This window comes from Hippocampus bargibanti, linkage group LG04 (genome assembly GCF_051943395.1).
Source record: "Hippocampus bargibanti isolate YZ-2025 linkage group LG04, ASM5194339v1, whole genome shotgun sequence".
Classification (NCBI taxonomy): domain Eukaryota; kingdom Metazoa; phylum Chordata; class Actinopteri; order Syngnathiformes; family Syngnathidae; genus Hippocampus; species Hippocampus bargibanti.
In genome coordinates, this window is record NC_142737.1 from 12,632,183 (window position 1) to 12,655,666 (window position 23,484).

The 23,484-nt window shown below is 40.9% G+C and overlaps 2 protein-coding genes and 1 long non-coding RNA gene across 5 annotated transcripts in view; 1 reads left to right on the forward strand and 2 right to left on the reverse strand.

Annotated features, from left to right (window-relative positions):
- Nucleotides 1-13,003, reverse strand: me2 (malic enzyme 2, NAD(+)-dependent, mitochondrial). Of its 2 annotated transcripts, none has more exons than XM_088994107.1 (15): nt 12,847-13,003; nt 11,158-11,306; nt 8,302-8,435; nt 8,080-8,229; nt 6,786-6,861; nt 6,534-6,695; nt 6,243-6,456; nt 5,608-5,705; nt 5,409-5,522; nt 5,188-5,299; nt 2,801-2,943; nt 2,025-2,127; nt 1,874-1,944; nt 1,005-1,103; nt 1-616 (listed from the first exon to the last, which is right to left on the reverse strand). In XM_088994107.1, exons 2-15 carry the CDS (start codon nt 11,272-11,274, stop codon nt 452-454), a joined length of 1,758 nt encoding a protein of 585 aa, XP_088850233.1. In that variant the 5' UTR covers nt 11,275-11,306; nt 12,847-13,003; the 3' UTR covers nt 1-451. The 2 variants fall into 2 exon arrangements, with proteins under 2 accessions (XP_088850233.1, XP_088850234.1); XM_088994108.1 differs by having other exon boundaries at nt 11,158-11,340; nt 12,847-12,964.
- LOC148899080 (uncharacterized) lies at nt 11,369-15,869 on the forward strand. Its single transcript, XR_016114684.1, has 3 exons — nt 11,369-12,601; nt 15,531-15,646; nt 15,750-15,869. It is a non-coding gene; the product is annotated as an uncharacterized LOC148899080 (long non-coding RNA).
- mapk4 (mitogen-activated protein kinase 4) overlaps nt 13,721-23,484 on the reverse strand; it is a 19,357-nt gene continuing 9,593 nt past the window's right edge. For both annotated transcript variants that reach the window (XM_088994105.1, XM_088994106.1), the window contains 5 exons: nt 19,393-19,475; nt 19,198-19,276; nt 18,741-18,960; nt 18,513-18,666; nt 13,721-16,259 (listed from right to left, as the gene is read on the reverse strand). In XM_088994105.1, coding sequence (XP_088850231.1) covers nt 15,405-16,259; nt 18,513-18,666; nt 18,741-18,960; nt 19,198-19,276; nt 19,393-19,475 — 1,391 coding nt within the window. In that variant the 3' untranslated portion in view covers nt 13,721-15,404. The remainder of the gene's footprint in view (nt 16,260-18,512; nt 18,667-18,740; nt 18,961-19,197; nt 19,277-19,392; nt 19,476-23,484) is intronic.

Here is a 23,484-nt window from a genome sequence, read left to right on the forward strand (position 1 = left end):
TTTTTGAAAAAAAAAAAAAACTTTTAACATGATTCCATGTGCAAAGAAAGCCGTATAAGTTTAACTAATACAGTAATGGCACAAATAATTGTGTCCTACAAAGTTCAGAATAACTGAAGTGGGGTACAGACACAACATTGACGGTCAAGATTTAGCGTTGTTCAGAGTTAAAATCGTAGATGTTAAACTTGTCTGTTACGTACGATAGAAAATCGTTCCGTGTTGGCCACTCAACTATGTTGAGTTTTTCTGATGCCCTTTTGCAACACTAGAAGATGAAAGTGTTAAATGTACAGGCTCCAAAGGGAAGAAAGAACAGACAAACATACTAAAATAAAATACCCGTGCTGGCAGCAGTAACATAACATCATACGGGTTTAGTTGTCCTCAGCAATGTGACTGTAATGAATTAAGTGCAGCAGGTCACTAAAAGGAGGACTTGAGTGTACTTCTAGTTACTCGACTCCGGGCTGAAGTTGACCCCAGGCCAGTTGTAGGTGTCGGGCAGGAAGGAGTCATAGTTGGTGTTCCACACGGTGGCGTGCACAAAGGCGTTCTTGTCGATTGGCTCTGGGTAGCGAAACGCCATGCCTTTTGCATACACGTATTCCACTACCTGTGGACACATAGACGTGCACACATAGTGTCAATAGCGCCATTGTCGGAAATTGCTGGCAGACGTCAATGAAGTTGTCATATGATCTGAAAAAAATGTCTGATTACTATGATAAAAAAGTGATAAAGTTGTTCAAGAGTACACATCATAATAGAGAGCGAGAGAAACATTTTACTTGAAAATTACTGCAAAAAAAACTGTAAAATTTGTGGGTTGATGAGGCCAGTCAAGGGCTGTGAGCAGAACAAGTTAGCATCTAAATTCATGGGACGCTTTCTTTAATTTTAGATAGTTCGCGGTATTGTTATGCATGAATAAAAAGTTCATACGTTGACTAAATAAATAATAATTTGTTGAATAATGTTGAGAAAATGCATCTTTGTCTTGCCTTGACAGCCATCTGCAGGGACACTTCTCGGATGTTTGACAGAGGCGGGTAAAGTCGGCCTTCTTGTAGCTCTTTGTCAGTGAGCTGGTCTGCCAGCGTCTGCAAGAAAAAAGGGAGAAATTTACTGCATGTGAACAACAATCCGTGGACAAACCGGTGACCACTGATTTTTGTATTTCATGACAAAATGCAGTTTGACAATCTCATTCACTGCCATTCCCGAATTTATTCGAAAATAGAAAAGCCTGACGTGGAGCGCCATTCCCAAATTTGTTCGGGTTTTGGTTTTCCCTTGCGGTAGGGGTGCCGATAACGCGCTGGTCAGACCTCTGGCACTGTTTTTCCCTCCCACGGGGGGCGGGGGCAGCATTTGCCTTTTGTACAGCTGCCCCCATTTCAAGATCAGATAACTGCAGACCCATATAACTTAGGAATGAACTCTTTTAATCTGATGAAAGAAGAGACTCTAAGGTTTCTTACGTTGCATTAAATGTTTATGTAGTTCTAAAACTCAATATTCTGTGGGTCCTGCAATTTGAGTGAAAATGACAAAAACCCTGGCACTGAAGTGGACACATACGTATTTGCACATCGTCAAGCAGTGAAAGAGTTAAAAGTGCAACTCCATTCTTCCATTCTCAGGTTGTTGTCATATTTTGTGTTTTCGTACATTTTGAGAAACAGGAAGGTCGATCAGGGCCACAAAGTGATTGGCGAATGCTACCAGAACAAAGTGGAAATACCTTCATGTGAGGAATGAACTAAAAAAAAGACCACAGGGCTCTGAGATCAAATACAAGGCAAAAAACAGAGGCATACAAGACACAAATCAAGATAATACGAGGGAGGAAAAAAAAGCAATAACAAACCTTGGCAGCCTCCAAGAACACCGTGTCACTGATGTGGCGCACTCCACTTAAGATGACAGCCAGAGCCACACCTTTCACACACACACAAAAAAAAAGAGTCGACTTTGTGAACTCAGCTGCGTGTGAAAAGTCAAAGCTTTGTGTTGCTCACCTGGAAAGATGTAAGCATTGTTGCCTTGTCCGGGAGTGAAGACTCGTCCATCGCTTAGAGTCACAGGATCAAATGGGCTACCGCTGGCAAAAAGACATCTGCCCTGTGCGAGTTCATGGAGTTGTTAGAATGCAAAGAAATTCATATTATCGGAAGCCCTTGAGGGGGTGCAAACAGTGAAAATGTGAATGTAATTGCACATGAGTGCCACAAGATGGTGAGAAAGCACTTTTTTTCTATTTTACAAAGCGCAATACAGTGATCCCGCGCTATTTCGCGGTTTCAGTGCGTTGCAATTTTTTTTTCCAGGGAAAAAACACCTTCAGAATAAAAAATGCAGAATGATTCAGATGTTTTGTACATGGCTGTAGCTTGATTGGGGACCCAGCGCTGAGAGCACTATATGTTCTTATCCCGTGACTGAAAAGTGTCCTTGAAAGTTTTGAAAGGCATTTAGAAATAAAATGTTATGATTATTATTATTAATATCCCATGATTTACAGCCATGTGGATCGGCTGTTCATCTTCTCAGCCCCGCCCAGCTCCTTCCGTCTTATTATGTGGGTTATTATGATTATATTAAATGTACTTCGCGGATTTTCATCTATTGCGGATAGGTCGGGTCCTTATTTACCGCAAAAAAAACAAGGGATTACTGTAAAACCACAAATGTAGAAGGAAAGGTTCCCCCCCAAAAAATCAGAGCACACGCAATTTCCAGAAGTCCGAAATGCGAATATGTGTTCACATAATTGGCAAAAGCAGAAATTGCATACATCCGTAAGGGTGTAGGCGTCCTCGGCAGTGCACTCCGCTTTGGCAGTGGGGTTACTCAGGGCGAAGATAATGGGCCGCTCATTCATGGTGCCCATGGCCTTGATGACATCATGGCTGAACAGTCGACCGGCTCCCGCCACACCTGCCGGTCGGTCAGTGGGATAAATGTTTGAAAAATATCTGGTGCCCAGGTATTATTGGGGAGGTTCAGGGAAAGCAAGCCGTAGATATGCAGCAAACGACATTCAAACAGCCTCATGGCACACGATCCTCCTGGTCATTATTGCTCAAAGAGTGACAATACGACAAGGAAAATATCACTGAAGTATTGCAACCATGGTATGAAACCAAAACTAATCTAAGGTAGGAGAGTGCATTTCTAATACATATAACGATGATGTTATGCTATAAGAATAAAGGTGTATTTAGTATTAACACCAGATACAGCAGCTCCTGTATTTTTTGTACTTCTTCTTTTCCGTTCCTCTTCCTTTCTTAATTTTACTGCTGTGAAATGTAAAATTCTCCACAGTCAGACTAATGAAGGCTAATTTAATCTAATAAAACACGCTTGTTCAGTTGTGCGAATAACATGATATAGTATTAATGTGATGATAAAAATTACCAAATCACTCCACTGTGAGACTAATGAAGGCAAATCCAATCCAATCCAAATGTTGTGAGAATGAAGTGAATCTAAATCAAGAACAATTTGGTCACTCAGAGAACACTAACTAGAATTTAGATAAGGTGAAAGCAGGTCTAGGTTGGGGTGCAGGTGTTGGAACACACTGGCAGTAATTAACAGGAGGAATTCTTTTTCAATACTTTTACATATTTTTGTGGAGACATTTTTGGGTGGGTGGCTTAACTCATTCACTGCCAGACGATGTGCAAAACTATGTCCACTCTAGTGCCAAGGTTTGTGTCATTTTCACTCAAACTGCAGGACCACAGAATATTGAGCTTTCGAACTACCATATTTACTGCACTATAAGGCGCATCTAAAAGAAAAGGTTTTTTTCAAAAGCTCACCATACACCTCATAATCCGATGTGCTTTATGTATGGAAAATGTTTTAAAATCTGCCATTCATTGCAGGTGCACCTTATAACGCGGTACACCTTATGTCTGGAAAATGTTTTTTAATGTCATTTGTTGAAGGTGCACCTTATATTCCAGAAAATATGCTACATAAACATTTAATGCTGCATAAGAAACCATACTCTCTTCTTTCATCAGAAAAAAAGGTTAATTCCTAAACTATAAGGGCCTGGAGTTATCTGAGTTTGAAATGGGGGCGGCTGTACACAATCCAATACAATACAGACATTGATTTATTCATTCATATCGCGCTTTAAAGGACAACCGACGTCTCCGGACAAGTTGTGTCCATAATTTGTAAAATGGCTTCAAATGACTTCTAATGAGCGTATTTTACAAAGATTCCACCGCATATAGCTATATTTTACCTTTTAAGACTCGCGCTGAATATTCCGGAAGTCTTGTTTTTGAGTTGGTGACGAGTCCTCACCCTACGTCACTGAAGGAACGCCCCTGACCGAAAAAAGGACACATTGTAGCAGTCCTTCCATCACGTCAATGCATTTTGCTGTATGTACTTTGGTCTGAAAACGTCGTGTAGGACCAAAAAGAGGCAAAAGAGGGCGACAAAGCTCCATGTAAGGAATTAATCACCCTGTGGAAACTGGCTGATTAATTCCTTACACGGCTTTGTCGCCATTTTCTTCCTTTTTTGGGTGCGACATTTCCCACCCCTGATGCCTCAAAATGAGACGGAATAAATTCTTTAATCGATTGCAAACATGTGTGCTTTCTTCTTCAGAACTATTTGAATCGTATTCATAAATGGATGAGTAACAAGAAAGCATATTCTCCGAATCTGAAGCCATTGTTTTGATCCTCCAGCAAGGCGAGACGTCTTGCCGTGACACCACGAACATGGGGGCGGGACCTTCTGAAACTGGCCACTTCCGGTTTCAAATTGAAGTACTTTTTAGACACTTTAAGTCATTTTAATTGGTGTTTTGCATTTGACTAAACATATCATACTGCGTGGTTTGGGTATGTTAGATGCTATAAAACGTTTTTTTGATGTCAGTTAGGAAACAAAAAAGTGACATCGGTTGTCCTTTAACAATAGCTGAAGCAGTAACAAAGCGCTAACATGGACAAAAGGCAAATGATGCCACTTGTTAAAGGGAAAACATTGCCAGAGGTCTGAACTGCGCGTTTTCCATTTCCGAATAAATTTGGGAATGGCAGTGAATGAGTTAACAGGAAGAATTATCATGAAATACTTTCACATTTTTGTGGAGACATTTTTTTGGGGGGCGGGGGGGGGGTATACATGAGATGGTCTCACCAATGATCGCTGTCGGTCTGATAGTGTTTACAGCATCCAAAAAGCTGTGAACGTCACCTGGACTCTCATGAACAAATGCTTCCTGGTTGCCGTCCGTTGCTTGCAACCTCCCCTGAAGAAACAACCAGCCCAAGCCGCTCAATGACAATGACGTTAACATCATTGAGCCGGACAGGAAAGAACAGTGATTGATTCTTTGTGTCCTTATTGCGTCTGCTGACCTTTACGAGTAAGCCGTCTTTGTCGAACATCCAGATCTTCTCCCTGGCGTCTGCCTGCGACATGCCCGACTCCATCATTGCCATGACAATTAAGTTTGCGATGCCGAGAGCAGCCTATGGACATGACAGGAGGTATTAAATGACAAAATTTATTTTAATTATTTGGGGGGGAAAAACAGCTTGTTAAGCACCGATTTACCTCTCCGGCTCCGAGAAAAAGTACTCGATGTTTCGTGATGGGTTTCCCAGTGGCTCGCTGAGCTCCAAGTAGACCAGCAAGGGCCACAGCTGCAGTGCCTAAAAGAAAAAAAAGCACAGAGGAAATTATAAATATGAATATAAATATTGATTTTAGAATGAGTGTAATAAGCATAACACCATTGGAGGAACTACAATGTCCTGCCATTTCCGAATGTATCCTGAATTGAACAGTGTGATGTGGAGCGCCATTCCAGAATGTGTTTGGGTTTTGGTTTTTCTTGCGGGGGGGATTCAGCGTTGGTCAGACCTCTGGCAATGTTTTTTCCACGTTAGCGCTTTGTTACAGCTTCAGCTATTGAGAGTGCTTTTTAAATCAATATGTATGTATGTATTTTGTCCAGCCGCCCCATTTCAAGCTCAGATAACTTCAGACCAATATAACTTAGGAAATAACTCTTTTTTCTGATAAAATAAGAGAGACTAAGGTTTCTTACACTGAATTGAATGTTTATGCAGTCCTAAAACGCAATATTCTGTGGGTCCTGCAATTTGAGTGAAAATGACAAAAACCATGGCACTGGAGTGGACACATATTTGCACATCGTCTGGCAGTGAATGAATTCATGATCGAACCTTGGATATCATCATTGAAGGTGCAGTATTTCTCCCTGTACTTCCTGAGGAAGCGAAAGGCGTTGTGGTTGCCAAAATCCTCAAACTGGATCAGTGTGTCTTGCCCGTATTTGTCCACCACCGCCTCCATGAACTCATCGATGAGGTCATCATAAGCCTGAGAACGGTCTCTCCTTTGATAAAGGCCCATGTAGAGCGGATCTTTGAGGAGAGTCTGATTGGTAGGCAAAAGCAGGAATGCAGGGAGTGATGTGAGTTTATGGCTTGGGATATGAAACAGTATCTTCTCACCTCGTTGTTTGTGCCGACGTCAATCACGACGGGCAGGCACCTTTCAGGTCTGATGCCGGCGCACGCCGTGTATAGGCAGAGTTTGCCAACAGGGATTCCCATGCCGTAAACGCCAAGGTCCCCCAGGCCTAAAATACGCTCGCCATCAGTCACGACGACTGCCTGGAAGGGGCAAGAGTGAGTTGACGTGTATTTGTAAGACAACGTTGGATCTTCGGAGACTTTCTAGAAGCTTTACAAGAGGATACTCACGGCCACGTTGGTCTCTGGCCAGTTGTCCAAAATTGAGCGGACGTGTCCTTTATCCAGAATGGAGATGAACAAGCCCCTGTAAGAAAAAAAACAATTCGACTTTGGTTAGCTTGTTATTCATCTTCACAAATTATATGCCAGGGTATTTGGAATGGGTGGCAGGGCCTTAATATTTATTCTTAAGGAGCACAATCGACTTGAATATCGCATGATAAGTCAAGTCATTCAAACAGGAGTTTTTTTAAGAAAGCTAAAATATGTATGGAAAATATTTTTATTTTAGAAATCCTTTATAAATATTCACATTTAAAATATTGTATACATACCGTATTTTCCGATGTATAAGGCACACCCACAAGCTTTGATTTTCTTCCAAAGATGACCCTGTGCCGTATACGCCGATGCGCCTTGTATGTAAAGTAATATTGAGCCACATAATGTCTGGCAACTCCTGTCAGCAGCCACCGACTCAATTTCCCCCTGTAGAAGAAGTGGTGCTTAACCACATCCTCTACCATAGCGCCTTATAATTAGTGTGCCTTATATTTTGAAAACTTTTATATATTTATATATTTGGAAAACGTTTTTCATTGATTGAAGATGCGCCTTATACTCTGGTGCACCTTATATATGGACATTTTTTGAAAATGTACCATTCATTGGGGGTGCACCTTATTTCATATGTAACAAAATTGTTTATTTAGGTCATTCAAAATAATTCATGCAAGTTTCAATATAATTTATTTTTTAATTATTTTAATAATAATCATAATTCATTTTATTTCAAAGCACCTTTTAAAACTCTGAAATACACCCAATTAACCAATAAATAAACACATACAAAATACATTAAATACACAAAATATATCAAATTATTTATTGCTTTATATTTTAGTTTGTAATCTATGATTTTCAGATTTCTTATTTTTGTTAAATAAAAATGTTATTCAAATATTTCTGTACCGGTAAAAATGAACAATGGATCACACTATGGTGGTCAAAAGGGAACATTTACAATGTATGCAACTTCATACGTGGCATTTTTTTTTTCTCCACAGCATAAAAAACTTCATTTATTTTTTAAAACAACGCAATCAATTATATCCTGAACTGCCTCATTAAAAAAATGACATGATTTTCGGTAGAACTAGTTAAAATGAATGCAACAAAAATACAAAACAGACATACTAAGTGAGCAGGATGACAGAAAAGAGCAAGCGACTGGCAAAAAAACTTTGCCTAGCCGTGATGATCAGTGAAAAAATGAGAAATGAGTTGTCGATGGATTGCTTACTTAGGTCGTCTAAAGATGTGTCCGTACTGTGTGCAAGCAAGGCCGACAGTGGGCGTGTAGACGATGGGCATCAGCTCCTCAATATCTTCCATCAACACCCTGTAGAAGAGCCTTTCGTTTCTCTCTTGGATGCCCATCAAGTAAATGTACCTGTGCGGTGAAACAAAAGAAATTAGAGGTAAAAATGACTTTGCTCCTACGCTTGACGTGACGTGTCTTTACTTTTCAAGGGGATCCGTCATTTTCTTGAGATTGTTTTGGAAGCGCATGGCTTGAAGGTCTTGTGTTTCGATTTTAGGAGGCAGCAGGCCGTGCAAGCCCAATATCTGTCGCTCCTGCAAAGAAAAGGCCATTCCCTGCAGAAAAGACACAAAGTGAAAACAGTGAGACATTCCCCAAGTCGTTGCTGGATGTGTTGTCCTCAAAGATTGGATTGGATTAGCCTTTATTAGTCTCCACTTAAATCCACTTCAATTCCAAGCCGCGACAGTTTCACATACATATATCCATAAAACAAAGACTGTGTCTGGACTAATTTCTTTCTGGCAAAATTCCACCTGAACAAATGAATGCCTCTGGAGATTCCACTTGAAGCTGCGTTTTACCGCAGACAATTTGACACTTGGAAAAATGTCTGACCTCAATTATTGACCTCCATTTTCTACAATCACCCGGGGGTAAGAATGGCTCACTTTAATAAACATCATTTTTTGCCACCCAGCATTCAGAATAACACATTGTTGCTATAACAATGTTTAAAGCAGCAAAAGCCACACACCAAAAAATATATTAAAAATCCTGTCACTTTTAGACCTGTATGAGTATTGTGCACATTATATTTCACAAGGTGGCGGAGCGCTGTTAGAAAATGCTGACTTGTTCATTCCTGACCAGAGAAGCCGACAGCTGAAAGGGGTGAGAAAAGGGTTGCCTACAGGAAGTCAATAAAAGGAGAGGAAGTGCACACCATAGAGTGCGGGTGTGTATGTCTGTGGAAAGATGTCGGTCCTTTTCACACTATCACAAAATCTGAAGCTCTTTATATCAGGACACATACACGGTGGAAGGGATCCTCTTCAAATTGCAAAGTCATGCTGATGGAACAATTTCCCTCACTTGTTTAGTCAGCAGAGAGATTGCAAAATGCTGAAATTTAGTTCTGGTGAGAACAACGTTGCCACAGATTACAGAGAGATTTGATGGCTGTTGGTGAGGGGCCTGTTTACATGTGAAGTTGGAATGTCTATTTTTAGAAAGCCAACACTTCTGGTCAGCTCTAAATAAGGCAGAACCAGCACAGGCTTGAAGAGCAATCCTCGTTCAAATTGCTGACAAATTGTTGTCCCGCTGCGAGAAATCATTTGGTAGACTGCGTGGCTACAGCGAGACAGTGTGACTCATGTCGCGACTGGGCTGATTTGATTAGCTGCGTCGCAAGAACGTCTCCGCTTTTACAAATGACAACGCAAGTGAGGAGCAAGTATATTTATGAAACACAGAATGAGAAAATTGGAAATAAAATCTGTGCTTCCATTCGAAACAGAGGACTCTGGTTCTTCGTACTGATGGAAGCACAGTAGAACACTTTGTCCGCTTTCCGTCCGAAATGGAAGTTTTGATTTTCGGCCTTTTTATCTTTTCCTTGCTAAACAATACAGCGATAAAGCATGTCCATTCTCGCCTTCTTCTCAGTGAAAATGAAACTTAAGTAACGAAGTGCGGAAAGTAAAGCCTGTACCGGAAGTGACAACAAACCAATGTAATGAATGTCAAGAAAATAAAGCACAGCCATCGGCTGGGAATAGCAGTTATAAAAAATGTATCAGCAGCATTTACAAAATCAGTTTTTTTAATCATCTTTGAAATTTTCTGGCACCTTGTAAGGCAAACTCATTTGTCGCACTTGCAAATGGAGCAAAATTCATGGTTCCAGTTCCTGTTACGTCATAAATTATGACAGTCGAGCGAGCTATCAAGCTACCTACCTAGCTATCTATTTGCTATCTGTTTGTTATCTATTAGCTATCTATTAGCGGTCTAGCTGGTTGGCTAGCTATCAGCTATCCATTAGATAGACAGCTAGCTAGCTTCCTATCTACGTGAGTTACTTCCGAGTTATCACGCTACTTACCTAGCTATCTATTTGTTACCTTTTAGCTATCTATTAGCGGTGTAGCTGGCTGGCTAGCTATCCATTATCTATCTATTATCTAGCTAGCTAGCTGCCTTCCTATCTATTCGAGTTACTTCCAGGTTATCAAGCTACCTACCTATATATCTATTCACTATCTGTTAGTTATCTATTAGATGTCTATAAGCGGTCTAGCTGGCTAGCTAGCTATCTATTAGCTAACTAGCTAGCTAGCTTCCTAACTATTTGAGTTACTTCCGGGTTGAATGAACGCTGGCCCATGTGGCTGCCGCTGCTCACCCACAAATAAATGTATCATGTGACTACAGAATGACCTTGAGAATTTTGAAAGTTGCTTGTAAATGAAATTTATTATTACTAGTTTTCAAATTTGAAGTAAAAAATAAAGACTGCTATTGTGGTTTACATACGACAATTTGAAATTTTGGTTTGGACTTTAGATAGTATCATGGAATTTCACAAGTTTGATTAGCTTTCGCGGGCCGAATAAAATGATGTGGCGGGCCAGATCTGGCCCCTGGGCCTTGACTTTGACACCTGTGATGTGAGCCATTCAATTCCGCTTTTATATTTGATTACAATCAAAATTTGCAGGAAAATGGGAATTAAAATACAGTTAAACATTCTATTTCTCTGAATGTTAATCTTTACATTTACATTTAATAATAATAATGTAACTTATGTTATTCATCAACTTTTTATTATTGTAGCAAATACTAGTGGACACGATGCGAAAATATGGCAAAATTGGTTCTCATTAGAGCAAAAGGAAAAAAACAATCTGGCCTAAAAGAGATAATTTAATTTAACCTCTGTCGTCATTGTAGAATGATGACATACGGCATATGTACAATGATTATTTTCCACTCTGGCACACATTAACCACACGCTCCTTAACATACTGTCCATGATTAAAGCACGCTTACTTTGTTGGTGCGAGGGTTGAGCATTAACGGCTTGCCCTTCTCTTTGGTGTGTGCCCATCTGCATGCAGACACGAAGGCAGGCCTCAAAGAAAATCTGCTCCTCAGACGGGACAACATAATGTAGCGTCGAGAGTCGGGGTGTCGAAAAGCTGAGTGAAAACAGAGAGAGGAAGTCGAAATAGGCTGCGAAAGGAATCAGGAAATAAAAGTGTCATTGTGATGTGCGACTCGATTCATGAACAACTAGTCGACTGCCTAAAATGGCGGCATTACAAATCTTTTGGATTGGATTAGATTGGATGGATGCAGGACGAAAAGTTGCTGGTGCCATTATTCTTATTTAAACATGGTCGTTTTGACATTATATCTATTTTTTTTGTGAAAAATAACATGGAAGGTTCCATGAAAACAATAAAAAGAGACAACACATAAAGTCAAGGATTACAAGCACTGAGGTCTTTAATCCTCATGTTGACATCAGCGATTTGGTGTGCGTGAAAATGAAGATTTAACAGCTAGGCATTATCTTGATCTCTCTGCTGCTCCACATGAAGACAGAAAGAAAAAAGATCACATGTCCAAGAAAGAAGGGAGGGTGATTTCTAATATTTTGGTGACTTTGAGCAACGAGTGGATTGGTGCATAGAATTGTCATTTGAAGTGGCTGCCTTGCATGTGACTCGAGCTTTGTACACAGGTCAGCAGCCGACTGAAGGGAAATATGAAAGCAATTTTCAAGTCTTTATATTTCACTTCCTTTCATTTATATAATCCCAAAAAAATCAATTGAGTTTGGTACTTATCTTCTCAGAACTGCAAGGGTCCTCACACATGCAAACATCTGATCAAAGCTGCTGTTAAAAGTTTAGCTCTTATTACAGATGCATCAATCTTATGCAATCTTAATATGTTCCAGAAAGAACACAAAAAGCATTTTGGATTAATTAGCAAAGCACACGTTCTACAGGAAAACGTTTATCGAGCAAATTAGTGAACACAATTCTCAGATTCTATAAATATACTGTGGGAAAATGCGGTTCCCATTACTCAACTCAACATTTCAGGGTCTTATGTTGGTTGATACTGAGGTAATAAACTGAGACAATGTATCACTGAGTTTTTCACTACAGTGCAAGACCATCATCTCGAGTTGTTGTGTCTACAGAAACATTAGTGGCAGACCTTTATGTGTGAAGTTTTATGATGTCATGGAGGGGGAGGGGCCTGTGTCACCTTCATTCCACCAATACAGTACTGGTCATAATGCTTTGAAATGACAGGAGTGGCAAGTTTAACTACGCTTTAATGTGTCACACATAAAACAGATGGCAAAGCCTCTCGTTCGAGGGTAAAGTACGTTGCAGTTTCGCAGAGTACATTACATTACAGAACAGTAGAATTACCTGAAGATCCGTTTAGAATGAATGGAGCCGGCACATGTAAGGTAAGTGGCTAGCTTCGCCGTCTGTCACGCGCCGCTAATAACAGAGATGTCTCTTATTCGGCTTAAAATGTCAGATGGTAAACCTTTTAAATGAGCTAATTTAACAACTAAAAGACACACACACGTTGCGTGTTTAAAACATTGTAATCAAAAAAGCGTGTACAACTGACCGAAGCTCACGTCACAGACATGAACCAACACGGAACAAGTTTTTCAATGCCGTACATTTTTCAGTGACGCCTTACCTGATTTTACGGAAAAATGCCACAAAGGTTCCTTTAAACTGTGTCGCTCAAGGGCATGTTTTCCGCAACTTGGACGGCGGTTTCGTTGAGTGCTCCAGTGATAGCAGAAGCTACTGATGCTTCGAGAGAAGACTGTCACTACACTGGTTGCCGAAACGAAATTTGCGCGTTCAGCCAATCAGAACACGGGATTCCAATCCGACGTTTACCGTAACTAACAGTATGCGCAACGACTTTTTAAAATCATCCATTGTATGATGTCATTTTACCGTAATATTGAGACCGAGGTGGTGGGCAAAAGTGAATGGATTTTTTTAAAGGATGCATGAAATGTAGAATTCGTGTTTGTTTAACGTTTTTATGATGTGGTGTTATTAGTTCTATATCAAATCATTAACAAATACTCTAATTTAGAATTGTAATTATTTAAAAAATGAAAATACACTTATCACTAAAAACAAATACGAGAACTTTGTATTTCGTATTAGCATCCATCCATTCATCCGTGCATCTGTCAGTCCGTACGTCCATCCATCCATTTTCTAATATGCTTATCTACACTTTGGAGCCGATCCAGCTGGCAGTGGGCAGGGTACACTGAATTGCTTGCCACCTAATCACAGGGCACACATAGATGAGCAACCATCCACACTCACATTTACACCAAAGGGACAATTTTGAATGTTCCACAAATCTGCCATGTTTGTTTTTGGAATGCGGGAGGAAAACGGTGTACCGGACAAAACCTACACAGGCACGGGGGAGAACATGCAAACTCTGCTATTCGACTCAATTCATGCTTTTTGATCACGTTTTAAATTAACCATGAGCACTTGGTTTAAATAAAAAATTACCCCAACATCACTGCACAAATATGAATGAAACTTTAGGCGCATAGTGTATTTTTAAACATTGGGGAAAAAACAATAGAGAACAACCATTTTGTATTTATTTCATTATGTGTTCCCCCTAAAAGTTGAATAAAATCATTATTTAACATTCAAATTGCTCTCGTTACCAAAATGGAGTAGAAAAAGCCTGCGGGAAAGCCATGTGAAGTATGTGGATATATTACTCGCAAAGCATGCAGATTCAGATTTGGAGGGTGTGTTTACATTCAGTAAGCTGGGAAGCATTGAGGCATACAGAAGCATGTACATTCATTCAATAGACAATTAGCTCAGTGACCGTGTCTAATTTGTGTGAGAGAAGGTATTGCTGGTTTTGTGGAAAGTGCACAGAGGAATAAAATGTGCTTGTTGAATTGGAATCATCATTAAAATGATGAAATAAAATTTTGCATCATCCCACTGTATATTATTAAACACCACTGCAAAACAGAAGAAAAACATTCCTAAATGTGCTTGTGGCTTTAAATGAGCCATTGTGAATACATTTTCCATTGAATTTGTGTGTTCTGTGGACCCATTTTATAATAATAGCCTTATTGCATCCTTGTAGAAAAGTGACATTCAATGTCACTAAAGTGACATTGAATGAAACTCATTTGGGACTGGATGACGTGATTCATGACTTATCGAAAAATGCTGTTTTTCTACAATTGCAAGCCAAGACAAAACATAATTTTGCTTAATACTACATTGCTGTTTCTATTAAACTTTGGGAGGGTTATTCTGTGTTCTCTATTGCAAAATAAGATAAACATTTGCATTCAAAAAATGCATTGCACATCAAAATTAAAATCAAGTCAAACAAGTCTGAAAATATATTAAGACCACACAGTACCCCAAAATGTCCAGTAAACATGAACATGTTAGACGAGTTGGACATTTTATCTCACCAAGCCTCATTTTTCTTGCCAGACAATGTGCAAAAATATGTCCACTTCAGTGTCAGGGTTTTTGTCATTTTCACAGGACCCACCGAATATTGAGTTTTAGGATTAGATAAACATTCAATGCAGCATAAGACACCTGAGATTCTATTCTTTCATCAGATAAAAAAAAATAATTCCTAATTTATATGGGTATGGAGTTATATGAGCTTGAAATGGGGGCGGCAGTATCAGGGCAAATACTACCCCCTCGTGGCAAGGAAAACATTGCCGGAGGTCTGACCAGCGCTTTATCGACAAGCTGCCCCCCCCCCCCAAGCAAAACCAAAACAAATTCGGGAACGTCATGCATTTCAATTCCCGAATACATTTGGGAATAGCAGTAAATGAGTTACATTCAGAGGACCTTCCTATGTGTGGAAGAGATGAAATATGAAAACATAAACCAAACATAGAAGTCATTTTGTGTAATTATTTGGTGTTAAATACATTCACCCTAAAGGTGTCAATATAAGAGTCAAACAACATATCTCTCAGCTGCGAGGCAGACATGCTAAGGACCCTTTCACAATGTTGTCTAATTCACTCTAATGTTACTGTGGAGAATTCAAGAACTCAAGAGCTCAAACTAGCTCCACACGTGGGCCAGATTCAAACCCAAAAGCTGAGATTATAAGGCAGACGTGCTGAGCACTGATCACGATGCTTCCTCAATCAAAAAACCCTTTAGCAAGAATATGCTGTGTAAAATCCTGGAGTGGTTTTAACTCCGCGGGGGCGGTGGTGTCCTGTGCCCAGGAGGTCTGGATAATCTGCAGTTGATTTTTACTTGTTTGCTCTCCTCCCGATGCCCTTTCCCATCACCTTTTTCCTTATTCTGTCGACACAGCTTCAAAGCACGGGAGATGAATGCATCCAAGTCGAAGAGGCGTTCTTTCTGTTTGACGGGAAGCAACACGTCGCATTGGACGTCTGATAATTTTGAGGTGCTGCTGGTGGAGAGAGGTGGGGGAGGAAAAAGAGGAGAGACGGGAGCCGATGGAATGAGGGAGCAAAGAGGTGAAGGGGTGATGGGCGGAAAGGGGCTGATTCTGTCCTCGTTGGTTAGGTGATGAGGCTCCACGTCCGGGAAATGGAAGACGGGACTCGAGAGGTCCGTAGGGGACAGCGGGAGAGGCGGGGAGCAGGTGAAACAGGGGTCCAGAGATGGAGTTGGACTGGGGGAGTCCAGATGGGACTGGGTGCTCTCCACCCAGCGGGAGATCTCCTGGAATAAATCTCGTGTCCCGGTTCCTGTTCCTGCAAACTCGTCATTCACATTCACCCCCCTCTCTTCCTCCAATCTTCCGCCAAGTGGCTGGTTGGGCACCACGGGGGTGCTTGTGTTACGCTTCCAATGAGACAGATCCAGAATGAGGCGGGGTTCCGAGTAGTGCTGAGGTTTTCCGTCCCGCCACGCAATCCGGTCCAGGTAGGACGGCGAGCCCACCTTGTAGTCGCACGAACGGCCGCAATCCAGGTCGCCAAACCCGAAACCGCAGGCCCGGTCTAGAGAGGAGTGCGAGTGCTCCATGAAGCGTTCGGCGGAGCTGCTGTGAGAATATTTACGTGGATCCACCTTGACGGAGTGACAATGAATGGGTAAGATTGCAAAGTGAGTACTTTTTTCCGACTTAATGTCATTCTGGTTACCAAAATATGGTACAGTGATACCTCGGTTTACGGACGCTTTAGCTCACAAACTTTTCGCCTTACGAACATTCAATTCGCGAGAATATAATCTTGGCTGACAAACTAGTTTTCGGCGGACGAACCAAACCGCACAGTGCCACGGTGGCTGGCGGACTAGTTTTCGGCGGATGAACACCAAACCACACGGTCGAACAGCGCCTCGGTGGCTGCGTACTAGTTTTCCACACCCTCTCTCTTTGAGTGCAAACGTGGTTTGTTATCGTGTGAAGTACTATTGCTACTATGGGACTGAAAAAGACCCCACCGCAGGCTAGTGTTAAGACGACAAGGACACAAAAGAAACTTACGGTCGAGCAGAAGAAGGAGATCATCGAAAAACACGAACGAGGTGTGCGTTTGTGTGACTTAGCGTCCCAGTACCAGTATGCTAAATCGACCATTGCTACGTTTGGCTAAGGGTGTTTCTGTGTTGTCTAAGCCAGTGATTTTCAACCACTGTGCCGCAGCAAACTAGTCTGCTGTGGGAGATCGTCAGGTGTGCCGTGAGTAACTATCCAATGCCCCTTTTTCAAACTTAAAATTTTACAAACATTTATTAATCATTTTCTGCCAATATTATGTCAGAGGTTTAAAAACTTCTGTTGATTTGGATTAACGAAAAGCAGCTAGCAGGGGACCGTGTAAGTGAGAGTGTTATCGCTGAGAAAGCACGGCAACTTCACTCGGACCATCACCTACCATCACAAAGGTAAATAAAACAACTTTATTATACAGTACAGTTTATTTCTTTAATTACAATACAATAGCACATTTATTATACATAAGGTATATTCTGCGTAGTTTTAATGGTTACTTTGTAGAAAATTATGTTTTATGGGGTCCTGGGAACGGATTATTCTCATTTTTAAAGGTTTCCTATGGGAAACAAATGTTTGGCAGACGAACTTTTTGCCTAACACACACTTTCAGGGAACCAATTAAGTTCGTAAGCCGAGGTATCACTGTACCTTCCTTAGCACAGTCGGTCAAGATTCTGAAACAACAAGCGCCAAAAACTACACCGATGCGTTAGAGCACGGGTGTCAAAGTCATGGCCCGAGGGCCAAATCCGGCCCCCGCCATCTAATTTTATTCGGCCTGCAAAAGCAAATCAAGCATGTCAAGTGCCAAGATGCTTGCTAAAGTTCGAACCAAAACATTACATTGTCGTATATAAACCACATTAACAGTCATTATTCTTTACTTCAAATTTGAAAATTTGTTATTCATTCGTTGTGTGCTCTAATATGTAATTTGTAGAGGGGTTTAAACATTCTAATAGCTTCCACAAATTTATAAATGCCCCTAAGAGGAAACTGTATCTACAAAGTGGCCTGTGGCAAAAAATGACTGACACTCCTGTATTTGAGAAACGAGTTATCGGGTAACTAATTTTATTACCGACATTTTCTAACAACTGCCTCTAGTTTGGGGCCACAAAAAGAAAGAAGAAATTGTTCGAGCAATTCGCTATACAAACACTGTTTTTACAAACTCTTTTCATTTCCTCACACATCGTTTTATTTTCACGGACTTCTGGTCATGATTTCACATCCTGTCCGTCTTTACAAAAGCGTTCCCAAACACCTCCTCTCTTCTATCTTCTCCCCTTGCCCTGCCTGCCCCTTGGGGTAGGCAGTTTTCACTTTTAATTCCTGATTCATTAATAATGAAATATTTACATTTTGTAATGACATGTAATTCCTAAATTGATAAGGGAGATAACGATGATGCCAATATATTGTGTATTTTAAGCCTTTCATGTGCAGGCTAACTTGATATGACCTCTCGAGTGTACTAACCGTACTCTCTGAAAAGTGTTAATGTACCTCTATAACTTATTCCATCCATCCATCCGAAAAATGTACTGTATATTCTTGTCAAAATGATGTTTTGTCCTAAAAAAAACATTCCTGTTTCAATAACAGTGACATCATTGTATTGATAGTGATCAAATAAAGTGAACGCTGCCGCGAATGGCGGCCGCTGCTCACCCGCGCAAAAAAAAAAAAACCAGTGACTGTAACGTGTCCTTGAGAGGTTTGAAAGGTGCTTAGAAATTAAATGCATTATTATTATTATTATAAATCTCATTTATAGTATTTATAAACCAAATGTTGATTGCTGAGGTGTCCCCCACCTGTGCCTCCTCTAGAAATGAGGTGCAGCTGGCTCGGGGGTCCCTCTGCACATCCTCTTCTTCCGTCGTGTCTTCCATATCTGAAGTCATGTGACCGGAAGGCATGCATCCACAGCTCCTACCAAACTGCGGCCAGCACATATCGTTTGACAAGCTGGAAAGATGGGAAAAAAATATATACTGTATATAATTTTTTCCCCAATGTTATGGGGTTAATATGGAGTTTACCTGTCCCATTGATTACTGGAGGCCTGACTCAGACAATTGCTGAGACTGTGTCCTGTAACTAGGCTGTCTTCCAGTTCGTCCTCAATACGGAAGGGCTGCATCGAAGTGGGCTCATCTTCGGGAAACGAGTATTGGCGCAGGAAGGGGTGGGAAAGCGCCGCCTCGGCCGTCAGTCGGTCCATGGGATTGAAAGTTAGGATTTGCTCCAGGAAGTCCACAGCTGAGAAGCGTGTGACAAATAAAGACAGTTTCATTCATATAATGACAAAAAGGGGGGGGGGGTGGCAGGTAAGGGAGGGGAGAGTGACCAGGGTATGCATGAGAGAACATTATAAATGAGCATCAACATGACTAAGTGACAAATATTTTCAAAGAATTTCATTGAGGCTATGAAAGTTTCAGAAATGACAACAGCTGCGCTCACTTATGTTATATATAAAGGAACTGGTGCGCTGACCTTCTGCATTCACTTCAGGCAGCAATCCAGAAAACGGCTTCTTGACTTTCCATCCATGACTAATACATGAAGGCATCACCTGGACATGCAAACAGGACCAATATTTCCAGTCCCGGTAAGTTCTTCAGGGTATGATGATAATTGTGTCTTTTTTATTTTTTGTTTGTAGAGTTTTCAAGAATATGAAAAAAACACCTGTAGCAGGTCCTGTCTGTCTTCATCTCTGATTACCGGCACAGTGTCAAGAATCAACTGCATCTGTTCCAGTTCATGAGCACCTGTGAATGGATCATTCGCATTAACCAAAGAACAGCAAAAAGCGAGACTAGTTGACTCAATAACAATTTGAAAAAAAAATGTTGTTCTGATAACATGACTTATTTTGTTACCACATTTATTTAGAGGGGGAAAAAACGACACGCATCTATTCGAGCTATTTCAGCTTTTTCTGGTGACCTCTATTTGCAAATTTTGCACTTTAAAAATTAATGTACAGGTATTTTGACAAAATATTTTTGAAGCATTTTCGTCCACATATTCAGGACTTCATACAACGTTCCAATGTTTATGCATTACATAACATTACTGTACCACTGCAAACTTTTGAATCATAAGATAAAAGCTTTCTTTTTGTTCTATTTTGTCCGTACATCATCTAGTAGAGTTATTTCAGCTTTTACTGGTGACCTTTATTTGCAAATGTTGATCTTTAAAAATCCATTTTTTAATGTACAGGTATTTTCAAAATATTTTTGAAGCATTTTCCTCCACATATTCAGGACTTCATATTTACTCATCATATAACATTATTATTGTATACTACAAGATCAAAGCTTTCTTTTTGTTCTATTTTGTCCATATATCACATTTATTTAAGAGGAGGAAAATTGGATCTAGTCGAATTATTTCAGCTTTTACTGGTGACCTCTATTTGCAAATGTTCCACTTTAAATATGCTTTTTTTTTAATTTACAGGTAACATCCGATTTACGACCGGGTCCCGTTTCGACAAAACGGTCGTCAATCGAAAACCATTCAAAATGGCTGACGCGGCACCACGTGATCATAACAAATGACGCCGCTGGCATCTCCTATACGACATGATAGTATACGATGTCAATCTGTTGTTTTTAAGCAACGTTTTCAATTGAATACTATTATATACCAAAATATTGACAGTTCATTTATAAATCTTATAACTTTTAGTGTCATTTCAATCATTTTATATTTTGTATTATCGATCTTTATAACTGTCGGCGCACACGCTTTCTGCTGACTCAAATGCGCACGCCTCCCACGCATGCAAGCTTTCCAAAAATCGGTCTCCCTGCTAACGGAGAAGCCAGAAGAGGTCACCTGTCTCACAGAGGCGGCGGCGACGACCTTGAGCCCGACTCGGCGTTTGCGTCGCGTCGATCCCATCTGTTCCGCCTCGGCGTCGGTGGACACCCCTCCCTGCCCCCGATTGTAAAGTTCGGATTGACAGATGGGCGCGGGGCCACGCCTCCCCGCTACAACCACTTCTTCAGGACAGCGGGTACGAAAACCGGACGGTGTCACTTTGTATTACCCCTAGACTTTCAATATCTTCGTCCGAGCCCCCCTCCCAGTTTTGAAAGGCGCGTATAATGAAATTAATTATTAATTATTACGTTTCTGCACCACGGTGTGCGAGTTGCTTCTCGCCATTGTCGGGTTTCCCATGACCCCCCCCCCCCCGCCGTTTTTGGTATTCTTTATTTTTGATTATTCTCCTGGTCTTCCTTTTGGGACCAGCGCTTTGTGTGGTAGCTTAATAAATCACCCTGCACGGACCTCTGTCTCTGTCGCGTTGCTGGCTGTAGCGGTGGCAGCCGTAGAATTACAAAAAAGTCTTGCGGTGGTGGTCGTAAGTACAGGTGGTCGTAACTTGCGCCGGTCGTAAATTGGATGTTACCTGTTTAGTGATTTACTTAATTTTGGCAAAATATTTTACAGCATTTTCTTCCACATATTTAGGACTTCATACAACATTCCAATGTTTACTCATCGCATATCCCGTGACTGTAAATTGTCCTTGAGAGTTTTGAAAGGCGCTTAGAAATAAAATGTATTATTATAACACCATTATTGTACCACTGCAAACTTTTAAGTCATAATATCAACGCTTTATTTTTGTTCTCGTAATCTTTTCCTTTTGGCTTTTCCCTACAGGGGTCGCCACAGCAAATCAGTGTCCTCCATCTTGAGAGGTTTGATCTGCATGTTTGTTTTGGCAAGCTTTTACGTCGGATGCCCTTCCTGACACAACCCTCTGTATTTATCCGGGCTTGGGACCGGCACAAGAAGACTTATGTCCCTTTGTGGCTACAGAACAAGCAACGCACTCAGTAAAAGGCTCCCAAACACAAAATGGTCATTGGCACAGCAACATTTAAAAAAAGCAAAAATTATACTCACCATTTGATGATAATGCTCTGATCTTACCGTGAAATATAATAATAATGCCAAATACATGTTGTGAGACAAGCGAACAGTTTTAAATTGGTGATTGGCTTCTGTGAGTAGTGGATGACTCCTGCATATTTTTTTTCTTCAAGATGGCGCCTGAGTAGGCAGCCATCAGCAAGTGCTCTCACGAGCCTTGCTTTTTTTGTTGTTTTAGTCTTGTTATTGTGTTTTCTTTTGTCACTTTATGTTGTTGTGCGTCACGTGGAACGGATACAGATTGTTTTTCAGCATTTTTGGCCACGACATTCATCAAGGAGGAGACTGTGCTGAGCGGTTGCGCCTTTTCGGCAGCATGAATATGCCAGTACTGTTTTTGAATGGGAGGAATGTCGGAGCCATTTGACTGCCATCGCTGGACAGCTCTGGGGCCATTGTGCTTTTTTGTGCCTGTAATGGGCAGCATCTTCACAGCCCCGCTTTGTTCAGTGGAAAGGTCAGTGCTGTTGGACAGTCTGCGGTTGGATGGATGCATGGCTTGAGGAGCCCGCGATAAGAAGAAAGCAGCGTCAGCGCAGAGCGCCGATGCGTATGTGGAACTGTCGCGGCTTGGAATTGAAGCGGATTTATGTGGTACAGGAGATGAGACAATGTCTTTTCGTCAATGGATGCTACAGCTTCATGTTTGCTTTCAACATTTAGCTTGTAGTAGACGTACAAATTCCACCATGACGTCCCTGATCCACTGCTGACATGGATGCTTTGATCCTCTCCTCTTTCAACTAGAACTGCTTCATGTCATCACAAAGAGGGTACAGCAAGTCCTGAAGAATGAATGACTCTGTGTCTTTGTGTTGTCATATTTGTTATTTTTTCATTTTTTTTTCCGAAGGTGGCGGCGCGTGAACACGCAGCGGCTCCCCTCTCCCGGCAAATTTGAATTTTCATGTTTATGTTTGTTAAAGTAATTATAAGTGCCTTTCATGCTGGGTCCGAGAGGACAGTAATTTCATCTGTGCTGTATGTCATGCATATTAGCATATTTGACAATAAAGCTGACTTTGACTTTGACTTTGATATACATTTCAAATGATTCAAATGCAAGTAATGACAGTTGTTGTGTGTTGTTTACCTCCGGGAGGCCCACTCAGAGTGGAAATGGGTTCGGACACTAATAATTAATATTTTTTTTCTGAGAATAATCTATTGCAGTCTTCCCACAACTTGTGATTTAGCTTTTTAGTCAGTAGACTCAACAAGGTGCAACGTGGTTGAAAAAAATGTATTTTCAAAGCAAATTTAGCCACCAGGTACTGTTTTTCTTTAATAAATACCACAGTCAGCCTGCGGTAAATATGAAAACAGCACAGCAATAAAAAGTGATTGCTCATCTGCTTTACGGATTTGCGGTGTTAGGTGCAAATAAAAGACGGACGTGTGACTGGAACAGTTCAGCACCTCCTGCCTTATGTGCTTCCTACCCTTTGTTGTGTTGCAGGGCGGTAAAGGTCAAATAAACTGCGAGAGGAGGAGCAACATGCAGACTTAGTGTGGAATCATTGGCATTCTGCTCACACAATCATGGAGACTGCATGAGAGACTATCGACCCTCTTCTGTTGAGGACAGACAATCGCTCAACAGATGCGACTTTTGTGTAATGCCATGTTGAATTACAGTACCATTCATCATAGTAGGGAAATGGCTTTTTAAAATTCTACTTCGAATATTTAGAATTGGTTATGTGGGGTGTTCATGTTCTCTCCTTTGCTTGCGGGGCCACTCCAGATTCCTCCTCCATTTCAATACTCAGAATGTTAATTTTTTTCCTTACAAGTTTATTCAAATGAAATCTAGATTGT

Coding starts and splice junctions, on each gene's coding strand:
- me2 (XM_088994107.1), bottom strand. CDS start 11,274: ATGTTGTCCCGTCTGAGGAGCAGATTTTCTTTGAGGCCTGCCTTCGTG. Junction 5,523..5,607: donor TTTTTCTCGGAGCCGGAGAG/GTAAATCGGTGC, acceptor TCATGTCCATAG/GCTGCTCTCGGCATCGCAAA. Junction 1,104..1,873: donor TGTTCTTGGAGGCTGCCAAG/GTTTGTTATTGC, acceptor TTTTTCTTGCAG/ACGCTGGCAGACCAGCTCAC.